Consider the following 17,457-nt stretch of genomic DNA (forward strand, 5'->3'; position numbering starts at 1 on the left):
GTCCTATTTTCCGGGAATTCTATGGCGTATTTAGTTCTTGTGGGGTGGGGCACTGGTTTGTTTTGTATAGAAACTGCGCTTATGGCTGCTCGGTACTGCTTATTTATTTATTTATTTATTTATTTATTTATTTTTAATACTTATAAAGCGCATCATTTACCCTTAGGCGTCTTGGCGGTAGTAAAACCAGTTATTTGTAGCGGTTAGCATAAGGAAAGAGTAATCATTTTGCTTCCCACTCCCACCTTAACTGTCCACTTGGTCGCCTTTGTACGATTTGCCAATTGGCTGTAGACTTTGAAAAGATTGCTTGCTGTTGATCATGTGCATTAGAATCCCAAAAGAAAAAAGAAACCTCATTTATCCTGGTATTTGATAATACGAACATTATCCTGAGCTACAACGGGGCAGTTTGGGGTTGTAATACTGTATGCTTATGATCATGTTGCTTTTCTTGCCCGCGTTTGTATTGCTACAAGTACAATAAAGGTTTACCAAAAATTAAAAAAAAAAAAAAAGGAAGAAACTAAGCTCACAAATAGATGTGTACAGAGCAATGCCCTCTACATAGGAATCGCTGCACACCTCCTACAGAGACTTCAGACCAAACATAATGCCACAGCCAGACTCATCCTCCTTCCCAGACAAACCCACATCACACCCCACCTCATTAAACTCCACTGGCTCCCCATACAGAAGAGATGCCAATTCAAGCTGCTGACCCACACACACAAGGATCTACACAACCAAGGACCTGCCTACATTAACCACCGCCTTAACTTCCAACGATCGTCCAGAAGACTTTGCTCTGCCTCCCTTTCATTTGCCCCTAATCCCCGCAGCTACCGAAGCAGAAGTGTAGAACACTTCCTCTCCCAAATCGCAGAAAAGACCAGGGACAGCCTCCCCACGCCCCTCCAAACCATCAACTCACTTCTGGAATCCTGAATGGCTCTCAATACATGGCTGTTTAAATAACCCTTCGGGACCTGCAATGCCTGTATACCCTTTCGGGGTATTAGCTGTGCTTTATAAATCCTTATAGATTGATTGATTGATTAATTAATTGATTGATTAATTGAAAGCCCTCATTTTAGCAGCAACAACACCTCTCACTTGTGCTCAGAAGTCAAGCTTAAATGGCTCACATGGAGCACAAAGTTTAATCTGGAGGTAAAACCCCATAGCGTAACTGAAGTTTCCGCTGGGGTTTACCTCCTGATTTAGTGATGTGCCGGTGAAGTGAGACATAATGTTCTTTTTTTATCCCTGCAATGACCATCATTCTTTTGTTGATGGTAATATCACATGGATGTACTGTGCTTGGATGCAGCTTTACTACATCACTAAAGTGAGATGTGATTTTAGCTCTAATGTCATAAAACTGCATTACACAATATTTTTAAGTCTTCATTTAAACCCTTCATAAATGCCTATATATCAGGTTATTGTACATATTTACAATTTGTGTAGTGCTCTTGATGAGCCTCACAAAGTGTAGCCCGCTTCCACCTAAGTGATGAGTTTGTCACGAAAAAATAAACGTGGTCTGAAGCATTTTGGATCTAGCGGCTCGCTATTGAGTGTGGACGAAGTAGTGATTTTTGTTGACTCGAGCAAATTCACCAGATGAGCCTAAATTTATTTTCCTTTACAGTACCAACATGCACACCTGAGTTCTGAGTCCTTAGGAGAACCCATGAATAACGTGACAGGTTCGAAACGCATTGACTACTTGTGCAATTAATGAGAACCAATAAATAAATTGGTACAGTAAATCGGGGTTGAAGGACTTGTAAATACTAAGAGCAGGATTGTTAGGTAGCCTATTCAATTGAATACGGAATAGGTACATTGTTGTTTATTGTGTAAATAACTAATATTCTCCTGGTTTGGCATTCACAATTCAGAACTGATATATTTGTTTTTGCGATGTTTGTACTTGCTTTCTGTTAGTATGCCTGGAGTGATTTCCGGCTATAGTTCCCTTTTCAATAGTAGCCTTACCATCAGATCAGCAGAACCAAAACTATCCCCATGTGGGTCGATACAGACTTCCCTTGCCTCTCTGTTGGGTAAGCAGTGCTCATCTCTCTCATCTCCTCGGATCCACAGTGGGGTTTCACATTCTCACGCCCAACACACACGTTATTTTCACCGTAAAGAAGCTGGATTTATTGTCTTAGCCAAAGAGTGTATTGACTAAGTGGGCCTGATCTTCTACTTAACTCCTCCACTACGAGCCCAGGGGACTGCGCTGCTGGTCGCTCTAAACAATGGCAGGTGTGCTGTTGATTATCTATTCTAAAACCTGTTTTTCGGTCTACTATTTGCACCAATGAAACCCACCCACAAAGTTAATCATCTTTTTAAAAACAGCAGCGAGCACACAGAGCACGTGCGCCAGCCGCTCCCTCCCTTCGGTGCTTCTGAAACGAGAGCCCGCGCACCAGGCCCGAGGCTTCCGGGGTCATCTTGAGCGTGTCATCACGGTTACGTGTAGTTGTGCCATGCATTAGACGGTCCATTACAAATTACAAATACAGCATGCTGAAAATTAGGTTTTATAGTTACTTACCAAGTCTTTTTCTGATGTGAACAGGTCAAGTTGAATGAGAGTATTTATCATTTGAAGGTGACCTTTCTCGGCTGCCAAGTGGAATGGCTTTCTACCCTTCTGCAAGAGAAAAATCAGCATATTTTTGAATAAACACGAATTCCTTTGCAGTTCATTGATGAACGAAATTAGTAACACTTGCAAAACATCTGAGTTTAAATTAAATATATACTACCAGATCCTAAGAGGCAGTGTGTGTGTGTAAGCAACGAAATGGCTGCTAAATGCCCTGCCTGTGTTTGAACAGTCCCTCCCGGGGCATAAGACGTGCGCCCCTGGCCAGAGTGCCCTAGCTGTGGTGACATCTTGAGTGCTGGTCAGAGGCAAGCATAGACCATGCGTGAGCGCCATGGCCCAGGCCTGTCACTCGGATTGCTGTGGACACACAGTGATTAACTTCACAGCGGTGAAGGGCTGTTGCCTTTACCAAGAGCTACGCAGCACGCGCCCGGTGGGCAGCATCTTGTTTTGTAATGATTAATCAGCAGCATGGCCAGGCTGGCTTATCAGTGTCATGGGCGTGGGGTTTACTAGCCCACTCGAAGGAAGTCCCGCTGCTGTATGCTTAGCTAACCCTTGGCTTACATCACGATGGATGAACTGTCGAAAAAGCAAGTGCTTTGCAGAGTGTGTTGGTATGTATATGTGCCCATGGCAGCTGAGCATGGAGGCCAGCACGTGTGTCGCTACAGGGCGAGCTGTTACATACGTGTACCCGTGACAGCAGTACAGGAAAGCCACTGCATGTGTCTTTACAAAGCGTGCTATGTATGTATGTTCGTGGCAGCTGTGCATTGGGGAAAGCACTTGTGTCGCTACGGGGCGAGCTGTTACATATGTGTACCTGTGGAAGCAGTACAGGAAAGCCTGTGCATGTGTCTTTACATAGCAAGCTGTTATTGGGTGATGATTAAAAACAAGAATGGTTCTGTCGGGTGACCGAATAAATTGCTTTTAGGAAAAGGCTAGGTTAGCTCAGAACACAATGTAATAATTAAAGTTCAATAATTAAATTGGATAAAACCTCTCTGAAAACAGATGTAGTTCAACGTTTTTATATAGGAAACAACGTCACATTTGTAAAACACCGGAGTTACTTCATTCCATTTTAGTTTATACAAATTCTAAGAACATGTGAAAAGTGACTATAGGTGAGCAAAGTGAATGGTGCAATAAATTGAGTGACACTTATTTACAAATATATACAGTATTATACACGGGGAAAGGGGGGAACAATTTTGATTTGGCGGTCAGAGTTCTCAGTATTGACCAGTATTGTATTGTGCGCAATACTGGTCAAGAAACCTCCGGGAACGGGCATAGTAACCATCTGTCTCCTTGGAGCATTAACTGAGAACTCGGACCGCCAAATCAAAATTGTTCCCCCCTTTCCCCGTGTATAATACTGTATATATTTGTAAATAAGTGTCACTCAATTTATTGCACCATTCACTTTGCTCACCTATAGTCACTTTTCACATGTTCTTAGAATTTGTATAAACTAAAATGGAATGAAGTAATTCCGGTGTTTTACAAATGTGACGTTGTTTCCTATATAAAAACTTTGAACTACATCTGTTTTCAGAGAGGTTTTATCCAATTTAATTGAACTTTAATTATTACATTGTGTTCTGAGCTAACCTAGGCTTTTCCTAAAAGCAATTTATTCGTCACCCGACAGAACCATTCTTGTTTTTAATCATACCTACCCAGGTTCTGAGGGACACAGGGTTACCCCTTTTTGTTAAAACGTTATTGGGTGATGAGGTAGACAGTCGGACCCTGCTTGACTCATAGCGGGGTGCTATATTCTGCCAGTACCCAGGTCCTTTGCCTAGTACTAAGGTGAGAAATTACTGTCATGGTTACCAGCAGCTTCTAGCTTACACTTTAGCATTCTGTGGCGGAAATCAGTTGGGAAAAGTCTGGCAACTCTGCTAAAGTATGCTGCAGCTGTCTGGTTTGCTAACAACATCTTGGGGACATTTGGAAAGGCTTTGTGATTTGTAAATTTGCTTGCTTTCTATTTGCTGGCTCTATTTGTTTTAGGCTGTCCAGCTTGAGTTCGCCCCGTTCGTTTCCATAGTCTATTTACTGTTTTCTTTCACCAGTACTGGGTTTCTGTAAACAGGCCTTTAAAATCTTGTTCTTATCTTGTCACATTTGCTGTGCATTCAAAGACAGAGGTCAGATGTCAGGATCTGTTTTCCAGGGAGCTTGGTGTTTACTTTTCCTTCTTTGACTTCAAAGTGAGAGGATTTATGTGACAATCATGCTGGTTACTGGGGGTGTGCTTGAGGAAGGCTGTACGATGTTATTTTTTTGTAGCACACAACAACATTTCAATGTCAGTAAATGAATTGTGCGGATAATTCAGAATGTATCAGAATAGGAAAAGCACAAATGAAGAACATATTTGACTAATTCTGAAGTGTGGTATGACCAAATATTTTAATACGATCAAAACAAATCAATACACTGGTTGATGACATTTCCACACATTATTATTTGTGCGCTGTATAGTTTTATTGTTAAATCTGTATGTTTGTGCAAATGTAATGAGCGTTTCCATTGAAGATGTGTTGTCTTTAATAGCAATGCACTACCACACCATGCATACTCCACTTTATCACATTCCACTCTATACCATTCACACTATGACACTCCACTCCATGCCACTTCACACTTGGTCACTGCACTCTACTCTGAACCACTCCACTCTAGGCCACTTAACTCTAAGCTTCTCTACCCTACATCACTCTACTCTATGCCAAAGCACGGTACCCCATTCTACTCTGATATGCACCACTGCACTCTACACTACTCCACTCTATGCCACTGCACTCTACTCTGTACCACTACACTCTACACAAGTGCCTTCTATGCCACTGTACTCTACAGTTCACCACTCCATTCCATTATAGAACAATCTACTGTATGTCACTGCGCTAGGTGCCACTCCACTGTACGCCACTGCACTCTACTCTGCACCGCTCCACTCGAGGCCACATAACTCTCTACTCTACCTCACTCTACTCTATGCCAATGCACTGTACCTCATACTACTCTACAATGCACCACTGCACTGTACACCACTCCACTCTATACCACTACACTCTACTCTGTACCACTACACTCTACGAAAGTGCATTCTTTGCCACTATACTCTACAGTTCACCACTCCATTTATTATGAAACAATGTACTCTATACCACTGCACTAGGTGCCACTCCACTGTACGCCACTGCACTCTACTCTGCATCACTTCAGCTTACTTTACTCAAAACCAATGCACTCTATGGCAATCTACTTTTCACCAATGTACTCTATGTCACTATACTCCACACCACTCTATTCTACTCTATGTCATTGCTCTCTATGCAAATCTACTATGCACTCCTCTAATCCACTGCACTACATGCCAATGCACTCTACGCCACTCTACTATACACCGCTGCACACTATGGGAGTCTACTCTGCCATTTGAACTCTACACCACTGTACACTACACTACTCTAGGCCAGTCTAGGCCAATGCACTCTACACCCCTCCCCTCTATGTCACTGCACTCCACTGTACTCTGCACCACTCCACTCTATGCCGCTTCACTCTACTCTGCAACACTGCACTCTCCACCACTGAACTCTACCCCCTCTTCTATACACTACTGCACTCTACTATGCTCCACTCTATGCTACTTTACTGCACTCTACGCCAATGCACTTTATGCCACTACATGCTAAACCAATCTACTCTGCATCGCTCCACTTTACAGTGGATTAGAGTGGATTGGTGTAGAATGCGTTAGGGTAATCTACTCTGCACCACTGCACTCTATGACACTGCACTCTACTCTATTTCACTGAACTCTACACCACTATATTCCACTCTATGCTACTGCAATCTACCCTGCGCAAATCCACTCCATTCTACACCTCTGCACTCTATGCCACTGAACTCTATACCACTCTACTCTGCATCACATTGCTCAAAACCAATATACTCTAAGCCACTGCTCTTTATGTCAATCTACTCTGCACCAATGCACTGTATGCCACTATACTCTACTCTGCAACACTCTACTTTATGCCACTCAACACTACACCGTTTCACCTTAGCCACTTTCCTCTGCATCACTCTAAGTCACCACACTCTATGCCACTCTACTCTACACCACTGCACTCTACAACACTCTACACTGCAACAGTGCACTCACCTCCACTGAATTCTATGCCACTCTACTCCGCACCACCCTACTCAGCAGCACTGTACTCAATGACACTGCACTGTACTTTGCACCACTCTACTGCATTTTACGCCAATACACTTTATGCCAAAGCACTATACGCCACTACACTCTAAGCTGCACTACTCTACTTTATGCCAGTGCACTTTAGGACCCTCTAATCTACTGTGCACAACTGCACTTTATGACACAGCACTCTAGGCTACTTCACTTCCTGTCTCTCTACTCTACTCTGCACCACTCTAATCTATGCCAGTCCACTCTACTCCACTCTACTATGCACCACTGCACTCTTTGCCACTGCAGTCTACACCACTCCTGTCTAGGCCACTCCACTCTACTCTACACTACTTCACTCTATGTCAGTACTCTATGCCACTGCACCCTACCCTGCTCCACTCCACTCTACCGTGCACCATTCCATTCTACACTTCTTAACTCTACTCTGAAACAATCTACTCCACGACAATGCAGTGTACTCCACTCCACACCATTCTACTCTACCCCAATGAGTTCTATGCCACCCCACTTTACACTGTACAACTCCCCTCTACGCTGCTTCATTATACTCTGAAACATTCTACTCTATGCCACTGCACTGTACAACACTCCACTCCATTCTGCCCCACTCCACTCTATGCCACTGCCCTCTACACTGCACCACTCTACACCACTGTACACTAAAACACAGCACTCTATGACAATGCACTTAACGCAACTTTACTCAAAATCAATGTACTCTTCATCACTCACTCTAGGCCACCTACTTTGCAGAAAGACACTCTACTCTTCTCTGCAACACTCTACGCCGGAGCACTCTGTGCCACTGCACTCTACGTCACTCTATTCTTCTCTGAACTATAGTACTCTATGCCACTGCTCTCCTCACCACTTCACTCTGCAACCCTCTACTCTGCACCACTCTACGCAACACCACTGCACTCTCCGCAACTGAACTCAATGCCACGCAGCTCTGCACCACTATACTCTATGCCACTGTACGCTACATCATTCTACACCATTGTGCTCTATGTCACTGCACTCTACGCCACTCTATTCTACTCTGCACTACTGTACTCTATGCCATTGCTCTCTGTGCCACTGTACTCTACTCTACATCTCTGCACTTTACGACGCTCTGCAAAACTGCACTCTCTGCCACTGAACTCAACACCACTCTTCTCTGCACCAGTGAACTCTACTGCACTGCACGCTACGGCACTCTAAACCACTCTATTCTACACCATTCTACTCTGCACCAGTCTACTGTATGCCAATGCACTCTATGCCACTACACTCTATACCACTGCACTCTACTCTGCACCACTTAACTCTACGTCACTCTACTGCACTCTATACCAATGCACTCTACGCCACTGCACTCTGTATCACTCAACACCACTCTAATCTATTCTGAACTCGCAAACCACTGCACTCTACACGACTCTACTCCACGTCACTGCACACTAAGCCACTCTCCTCTATACCTCAGCACTCTGCCCTGCACAACTCCACTCTACCCTGAACCACTCCACTTTATGCCACTTCACTCTACTCTGAAACAATCCACTCTACTCCACTGCAGTTTACACCACTTTACTCAAAACCAATGCACTTTACGCCAATCTACTCAGCACCACTGTACTTTACCCCACTTCACTCTAGGCCACTCTAGGACACTCAATGACACTCCACTATACAATACTCCACTCTATGATACTCTACGACGTTCTACTCCATTAAACGTTACTCCACTCTATGACACTCTACTTCACTCCACTCGAAACCACTCTACTCCACTCTATGCCACTTTATACTACTCCACTCTCCACAACACCCTATATGCCACTTCATGCCACTTTACTCCACACTATTCTATGACACATTACTCCACTCCTGCACTCTGCATCACTCCACTCCACTCTATGCCACTTGACTCTACAACACTCTACTCTGTGCTGTTCCACTCTCCTACAATACTAAGCTATATGCCACTCCACTCTACGACAATCTACTCTGCTCTACATCACTCTACTCTACAACGCTCTGCGCAATACCCTCTATGCCACTCCACTCTGCTCTACACCACTCCATGACACTCTATGCCACTCCACTCTATTCCACTCTATCCCCTTCCACTCTACCACACTCTACTCTCTCTCCACACCACTCCACTTCACACCACTATACTCTACTCTACATCACTCTATGCCACTTTATAACACCTCACTCTACTACAATTTATGACAGTCCACTTCATGCTCCTTTACCCCACCAACTTTTATCCCTTCTGAACAGCAGCCACGTTGGTGTACTACATGCCTAAAACATATTGGCAAAGCCAAAAGCTCTTGCATAAGCATGATCTATTGGCTTTGTCAAAGCTCAGCCCAGCTGTTCTCTCTCTACATTGAAACCATGTAATTTAGGTACATACCAGATTGGTTACTAGATCACCCTTGTGAGCCTCTGTATAGTGTACCATAGGTACCCAGGGCATAGGTGCACCTTAGGCCTACCAAGGGCTGCAGCATGTATTGTGCCACCCCTGGTTTGCCTTCCAAACTGACACCACAGGTCTGTTCACACAGCCTGGGTAAGGTGGTGTAATCACCTATACTTAGATATAGTATACCTATATCTATATATACATATAGACCCTTATACACCTATAAGTCACTCCTATGTCAGGCCTTAACAATCCTGGAGGCAGAGGGCTTGGTTTTATGTGAGAGGGAGCCTTAGCATGAGCTGAGCGCCTCTGCAGCTTTCTGAACCATCTCCTTATAGCTGTTCAATGATACAGCCATACCATATACTCTTAAGTGCATTATAATCCTTACGGTTAATGCTTACTTTGGTTTGGCTCTATCAAAACATGTCGTGTAAGGTGTCAAACACTTTGGAATACTAACCCCCCGCCAGTCCTGGTGACGGGGGTAGCATTCCACCCTTCTAGAGGGAGAATACATGTAGTTACTGGTTTACCCGGTTACAAAATTAAACAGAGCCTCAGCATCACAAAATGGATGCTGCTGCCACAGACACGAGTCTGACCTCCTGTTGCTGGACAAAACTCCGGCAGGGAAGGACTGGACAATAGGTTTCCTGTCCAGGGAGCAGACAGAATTTAGTTTATTGGGGCAGGGAGGGCTGCATTCAGTGAATGCTTTCCAGACACTGCCTGGGGCACACAAGGTGCTCCATGCATTTCCCAGTTCAAACCGGTTGCTGGGGCACTCTGCCCCAGCTCTGGCGCGAAACTAGATAAAGGGAGAGGGGTGTAACCAACCCTTCCCTCCAAGGTCCACCCATAGGAGGGACCTTAAGGGTAGTCCAGCCCCTAAACTTAGTATAAGTATAGGAGCCCACTCACTAGGACTTTAGATTACCCTGGACGAAACTTTGAAACATAAATCCTGGACCTTCGACATTCCATTTCGACTGGAAGACGGACGACATCTCCCTTGTGGTCAAGGAGTGACCACCCTGTTCAAACAGGCACCAACAGCAACTTTCCTGGTCTGCATTTTCGAGGATCCCGCCGTATCCAGAAGAATCTGCGACACAGGACATGGACTTCCAGACATCATTGACTCGACCTTCGCTCACAGCAAAGCTGAGACCCATGGCGGACACGAGAGACGCGGGACCGCAACTCCTGGACATCCTGCATTTTGCAAGCTGCACTCACTTCATGAGGTAACTCGAAGTCGTGCATTGGGTGCTTGAAGCGCCAGACCCGAGCATCATTTGCCCCGAAGCTCAGAGGCTCCAACTCCAGGAGTGACCCGTGGGCCCGCTTTTGCATATCAGCTCGACGCGTCTTTGCGGTTCCTAGTCCATTGGCTAGTGAGCCCCCCGAAGACTTTCCTTTACATCTAACTTGCTTTCCTGGTTGCTCCAGGCTGGCTCCAAATTCCCTACAAAGGAGAAGTTCCTCAGACCTTACTGGTTTGCACCGAAGCCAATCTCGACATCCTGCGTGGGTTGCGTTTGCCAAGGCTTGTTGAGTCCAGTCCGGATACCCACACCGCAGTCAACTAGATCCTTCGTGGGACAGCTCAAATCCAGCTCCCGGTTGTTGTCGACGCCTCCTGGTCCTTGTGGCTGAAGAGGCAAACTTCACATCTGCACCTGAAATCACCCGATATCTGGTGGCATCTTCCTATCGCCACCCTGGTCACTGGCAAATGACCCAGACTCTGTTCCTTCTGCTTTCAGGTTCTACATATCTTTGATCCACCCTTGGATCCACCCGGACACTTTTCCTCTGGTTGCCTACAGGACCTCTTTGCAGCTCTCCATTGAAAACGACGACGAAACCCGACACGAAAAGACACCTATGCACCCGGCTTCCCTGGGTGAGGTAACACGAGTACTCCAGTGCTCCAGTGGGTCTTGACTCTCGAAGTGTCCTAGTTTAAAAGGGTTCCATTGTAGTCCATACGGAAGTGTCCTTAAATTGTATATTTGTAACTTCTATGTTTCCCATAGAAAGTCAATGGTAACCCGCGGCTGTGTTTAGACATTGCATGCGTCTCTCGTGGGCCTCCTACTTCCTAACCTTTGGTTGTTTAGAGTAGCCCCAGTGATTCCACAGGCCCCAGGCCTTCTTTCTAATTCTCTTGTGGTTCTTATACCACTATTTTAGTATATGGTTTCTGAGGCCCCTCGGGCATAACGTATACTGTGCAACTTATCGTATATTAATTGAGTGACTTGTATTGTATTTTTACCTCTGACCTCATAAAGAGTGCAGAGGGGTTGTGTTTAGAATAAATACATATATATTTGATATATACCTTGTGTGGTGTCCTTTCATTTGGTACTCAATGGATTATAATTGGTAAGACAACTTTCCTAATACGCTCTCTGAAGTCTTAGCCTGATGACTGCTGGTCCATGCTACCACTAGGATAGCTTTCTATAGGGTTGACTTTACAACCACCATCAATAAGGGTCGATTAGACTGGTGCAAGGTGCCCACTAGAACTAGTGGACATCATATGCCAGGGTAACTTCTCACAATCATATATTCTTTTTTCCACAAAAACTACATATGCACAAATGGAAAAATGAGTGGAAATCGAGTTTTATTTCATTTCTTTCTTTTTTTTTAAATATTTCTTTTTATTAACACAAGGCATCTGAGACAAACTGCAATTAATAACAATACACGGGGGAGACAGACTTCCATATAGCACACAATACAACAAAAGGAAAAGGTGAGGCAAAGCGGGAAACACATTACATAATCATAAACAATCACGGCGAGGCAGGGATATCAATGGGCGCGGCTGCAGGTGGCACACAAATGTCCCCCCTATAACTATTCCATAGCCCCCACACAGGTGTCCACTTACGGGGGCGACCCCTTGCCACATAGACATTTTTTTCTCGCAACATACACCAGTCCATGTTCTCCATCCATTCTTCAACCGTCGGCACACTCTCTGCCCCCCACCTCTGAGCTATATTCCGCTTCGCTATCATATTACCTAAAGTTACCCACTTGGTCTGTGCCACATTCAAATCCGTAGGTTCCCAAATATTCAGGAGGTAGCTCCGTGCTTCTGGCAACACAGCTACTCCCCAAACCTCTCGATTCACTTAATGTATTCCACTCCAATACGCGGACACAGAACGACACTCCCAAATAATATGAAGGAAAGTACCCACAGAGCCTCAATTTTGTCTACTCAGATCAGTCTCCGATAGCCCCATCTGAACCAGAGGGGGCCCTGTGACATAAATCCTATGCAATATTTTCAGTTGGACCAGGCCGCCGGGATTGCGACCACCTTCGGTGGGGAGCTCGCAGATTGCCAGTCCTCATCATCTAATTCAATACCATAGTTCGACCATTTGCCCCTTAGCTCAATCAGGAGATCTGTCCTATGATTAATCAGTTTTTTATAAATCAGGGAAATGGTCTTCTCAGGCAGGTGACCGTCCAAAATTCTGTCCTCAAGAGGAGACGCCTCGGGGAGGTCCGCCTGCGCCGGCAGTACCGTAATCAAAGCATGCTTAACCTGTGCATAACGAAAGTACTCCGTTTTCCCCAAACTATATTCAGTCTGCAATTCCTCAAACATCTTAATCCTCCCCTTAACCAATACCGCACCGATAGTAGAGATTCCAATCAAATCCCACTCGTCAAAGCCCTTTGTATTCCAAAGCTTGTCCAACCTTTCGGAGTCAAAAAGCGGGGTAGCCTTCGTCAAGCAGTCTCTCCATCCCAAAGAGCTGGCAGCATCATGCCAAATCTGTACCGCATGCTTTGTTGGTCCCATCAAACCACTCCCAGCTGACCTAGCGTACAGTGCACGACTATAGGAGCCTCCAGGAAGAAGCCATCTATCCATTGCATATCCAGGATCAGTAGGGGAGCCATAAGTGCGAAGGTTAATAGCGGCTGACTGTGAGGCCCAATAGTATCTCCTGATATCAGGGAGTGCAATTCCGCCGTCATACCATGGAAGTGTCAGTTTAGCCAACGCTATCCGGGGTCTACCATCCCACAACAGACTACGTTGTAATCCCTCAACCTCTCGAAAGTAACTCGCTGGCACAACGTCTAACGTATTTTGTAGGGCATAAAGAAAGCGGGGCAAAGACATAATTTTAAAGAGAGTCGCTCGCCCAAGCAGGGAAAGAGGAAGTTTCTTCCAACCGGCCACATCGCTTCGCAGTCAAACCAAGGGGGGAGCAGATTCCTAGCATATCGGATCGCAGGATCCAAGGAAATAAATATCCCCAAATACTTAAACCCATCCGTAGCTATTTGGATCGGGCAGTTGTGCTGGAGAAGCGGAGCGTCCCCACTAAGAACGAATAACAGCGATTTACTCCAATTTATAGAAAGCCCCGAGTTTCTTCCGAAGGAGGACAACACGTCGCAGACCGCGTCGAGGGATCTCCTAGGGGAGGCCAAATAAAGTAATATATCGTCTGCAACAGAACAGCAGCGGGCGTTCAGATGCCGCACCTTAGTCCCAGTTCAACAGATAAGTGAGAGAGTTTCGTGCACGCAACCCCTGCGTCAGCTGCTGAGTGACACAACAGAGCTTCAGTTCACTTAGGTATTTGAAAGTTTGGTTGGGGGTGCACGTAGTAAGCAAAGAGTCCAAAAGAAGCAGTATTTGTATGCAAAAAAGTGACTTTTTTATTCCAAAAATTTTTGTTTTTCAAAAGATTCCACATTTATCAATATGCATCAGCCAATGCGTTTCTCTCCCTCACTGGGAGCTTCCTCAGGGCAAATGGATTTGTGATGAGCCTTCAAATTTGAAGAACTTGTAGTGAATTTGGAAGTCTAAGCGGACGCGTTATTCATTGCCTAGAATTGGGTAGATGTCAACCAGCCGTGGTCTTTGGCTCAGTGATTTTCTATTGCCTTGTAGACCGTGCAAAGTTGTTTGTATCCTCTTAGGCAGTAATTTATCAGTTCTTTTTATTTTTATTCAGGGTCAGTCTCCTATTATTGACTGACAGCAAAGTTTATGCAAGTTGGATCAATTCTAGGTTACAAGGGATCCAAAAGGATGCCGCCTCGTAATCCTTCTTATCTGTGCGTAGGGTGTCGCCAAACCGGTCCCATATATACGAACCGAGTTTAAGCATCAGAGGATCCTCCGGGCGGCGTGCCGTCTGGTAACGTCTGGGTCCCGCGGGACCCAGACGTTACCAGACGGCACGCCGCCCGGAGAATTCGTATATATGGGACCGGTTTGGCGACACCCTACGCACAGATAAGAAGGATTACGAGGCGGCATCCTTTTGGATCCCTTGTAACCTAGAATTGATCCAACTTGCATAAACTTTGCTGTCAGTCAATAATAGGAGACTGACCCTGAATAAAAATAAAAAGAACTGATAAATTACTGCCTAAGAGGATACAAATAACTTTGCACGGTCTACAAGACAATAGCAAATCACTGAGCCAAAGACCCCGGCTGGTTGACATCTACCCAATTCTAGGCAATGAATAACGCGTCCGCTTGGACTTCCAAATTCACTACAAGTGCTTCAAATTTGAAGGTTCATCACAAATCTATTTGCCCTGAGGAAGCTCCCAGTGAGGGAGAGAAACGCGTTGGCTGATGTATATTGATAAATGTGGAATCTTTTGAAAAACAAATAATTTTGGAATAAACAAGTCACTTTTTTGCATACAAATACTGCTTCTTTTGTACTCTTTTCTTACTACGTGCATCCCCAACCAAACCTTCAAATCATATATCGTCTGCATACAACGAGATCCTATCCTCCCATTGCGGTGACCACCGGAGACCCCGAACCGAGGGTTCCCAGAGGATCCAGACGGCCAACGGTTCCATAGCCAGTAAAAATAGAAGGGGAGAGAGAGGGCAACCCTGCCAGGTGCCTTGTCCAAGGCCAAATGGCAACGAGACCCCGTTATTCACGACTACTTGGGCAAGGGGTTCAGTATATAAGAAGCGGACCCAGCGGATGAATTCAGGGCCAAACCCAAATTTAGCAAGGACAGCCCACAGGTAAGGCCACTTTATTGTATCAAAGGCCATTGTTGGATCGAGCGATAGAATTACAGTGGGTTCCATCAGGGTGTGAGCCCTGGCGAGCACCCCATGCAACTGACGCAGATTGAGGGCTGTATTCCTATGGGGGATAAAACCCGATTGATCGGGGTGTATCAATTCACTGATTACCGTAATCAATCTAATAGAGAGGATCTTAGCAAGGATCTTGGGTTCCGCATTTAATAACGAAATAGGCCTATAGGAATCACAACGGGATTTTGGTTTTCCCTCATTATGAATTACCACAATAGAAGCTACCCTATGATCATAAGGCAGCACCCCCCCTCCCGAGCCTCGATGAACATGCGCCGCAGGTAGGGAGCAACCCTATCGGGTCGAAGTTTGTAGAGCTCGATTGGGATCCCATTAGGCCCCAACGCCTTACCAGAGTTTAAAGAGCGTATCGCCCAAGCTACCTCATCCACCGTGAGGTCACTATCCATAAAATCCCGGTCCTCCCTAGACAAGCACGGAAGCCGCAAGTCGCGCAACATCAACTGGGAGTACTTCACCGGGAGATCCGAACCCGACGCATACACAGTGCGAAAATACTGAGCAAAACTATCCACTATAGCTTGGGGATCAGTGAGATGGCGCCCATCCTCTGTCACAAGCTCCGGGACAACCCGATTTGCATATCCTTCTTGTCCAGCCAAGCAATAAGCTTCCCAGCTTTATCACCGATATCATACAGCCGACCCTGCTGCTCTCAACTCTGAGCTTTAGCGCTGTTAGTAACCAGCGCCCTGTATTCATGCTGTTTGAGACTAAGGACATGCTGCTTAGCACAAGTTACCTCCCGTTCCAGCTCCCCCTCCAGGCCCACAATCGCAGCCTTCACCTCAACAGTTTCTTTATTCCGTTTTTTTTACCCCCTGCTATCAGCGAAAGAGCCTGACCCCGAAGCACAGTCTTAAAAGCCTCCCAAAGAGTAACCGATGAGGGCACTGACCCCTCGTTTTCAAGGAAATAGAGATCCAACGTCTTAGTCATCTCCCCTCTAATTTTGGGATTACGCAAGTGCGAAGGATTTATGGGGGCCACTCTACCCTCAGGGCAAAAGGCCACACCGAAACGGAACCAAAGCGGGGAGTGATCAATCAATCAATCAAGGAATTTGTAGAGCGCGCTACTCACCCGTTAGGGTCTCAAGGCGGTGAGGGGGGCGCTACTGCTCGAACAGCCAGGTCTTGAGTTGCTTCCTGAAGGTGAGATGGTCCTGTGTCAGCCGGAGGTGGGTGGGGAGGGAGTTCCATGTCTTGGCTGTCTGGTAGGAGAAGGATCTTCCTCCGGCGTTGGCTCTGCGAATACCCGGGACGGTGGCAAGGGCGAGGCTGGCGGAGCGGAGCTGACGTGTGGGTGTGTAGAATGCGATGCAGTTGTTGAGGTACATGGGGCCCGCGTCGTGGAGAGCCTTGTGTGCGTGGGTGAGGAGTCGGAATGTGATTCTCTTGCTGACTGGGAGCCAGTGTAGATTCTTCAGATGGGCAGAGATGTGGATGTGGCCGTGGCGGGGGATGTCCAAGATGAGTTTCGCTGAGGCGTTCTGAATGCGCTGTAGTCTTTTCTGGAGCTTGGCTGTGGTTCCGGCGTAGAGGGTGTTTCCGTAGTCCAGTCGGCTGGTGACGAGGGCCTGGGTGACCGTCTTCCTAGTTGCGGTGGGGATCCATCGGAAGATTTTTCAGAGCATGCGTAGGGTGTTGAAACAAGACGAAGAGACGGCGTTGACTTGCTTGGTCATCGTGAGGAAGGAGTCTAAGATGAAGCCCAGTTTGCGTGCGTGGTATGTGGATTTGGGGGCGGTGCCCAGGGCAGGAGGCCACCAGGAGTCGTCCCAGGCGGAGGGCGATGGTCCGAGGATGAGGACTTCCGTCTTGTCTGAGTTCAGCTTCAGACGGCTGAGCTTCATCCATTCCGCAATGTCCTTCAACCCCTCCTGGAGGCTGGCTCTTGCGGTGGCAGGGTCGTTGGTGAGGGAGAGTATCAACTATGTGTCGTCGGCGTAGGAGATGATGTTGAGGTTGTGTTTG

The 17,457-nt window shown here is 46.2% G+C and overlaps 1 protein-coding gene across 1 annotated transcript in view; it reads right to left on the bottom strand.

Moving 5' to 3' along the window:
- Positions 1–17,457, bottom strand: part of ANKDD1B (ankyrin repeat and death domain containing 1B) — a 602,007-nt gene that overhangs the window by 339,310 nt on the left and 245,240 nt on the right. The window contains exon 6 of the mRNA XM_086960762.1: positions 2,579–2,677. Coding sequence (XP_086816888.1) covers positions 2,579–2,677 — 99 coding nt within the window. The remainder of the gene's footprint in view (positions 1–2,578; positions 2,678–17,457) is intronic.

The sequence above is a fragment of the Lissotriton vulgaris genome, chromosome 3_1 (assembly GCF_964263255.1).
Source record: "Lissotriton vulgaris chromosome 3_1, aLisVul1.2, whole genome shotgun sequence".
NCBI classification, from domain to species: Eukaryota; Metazoa; Chordata; class Amphibia; order Caudata; family Salamandridae; genus Lissotriton; species Lissotriton vulgaris.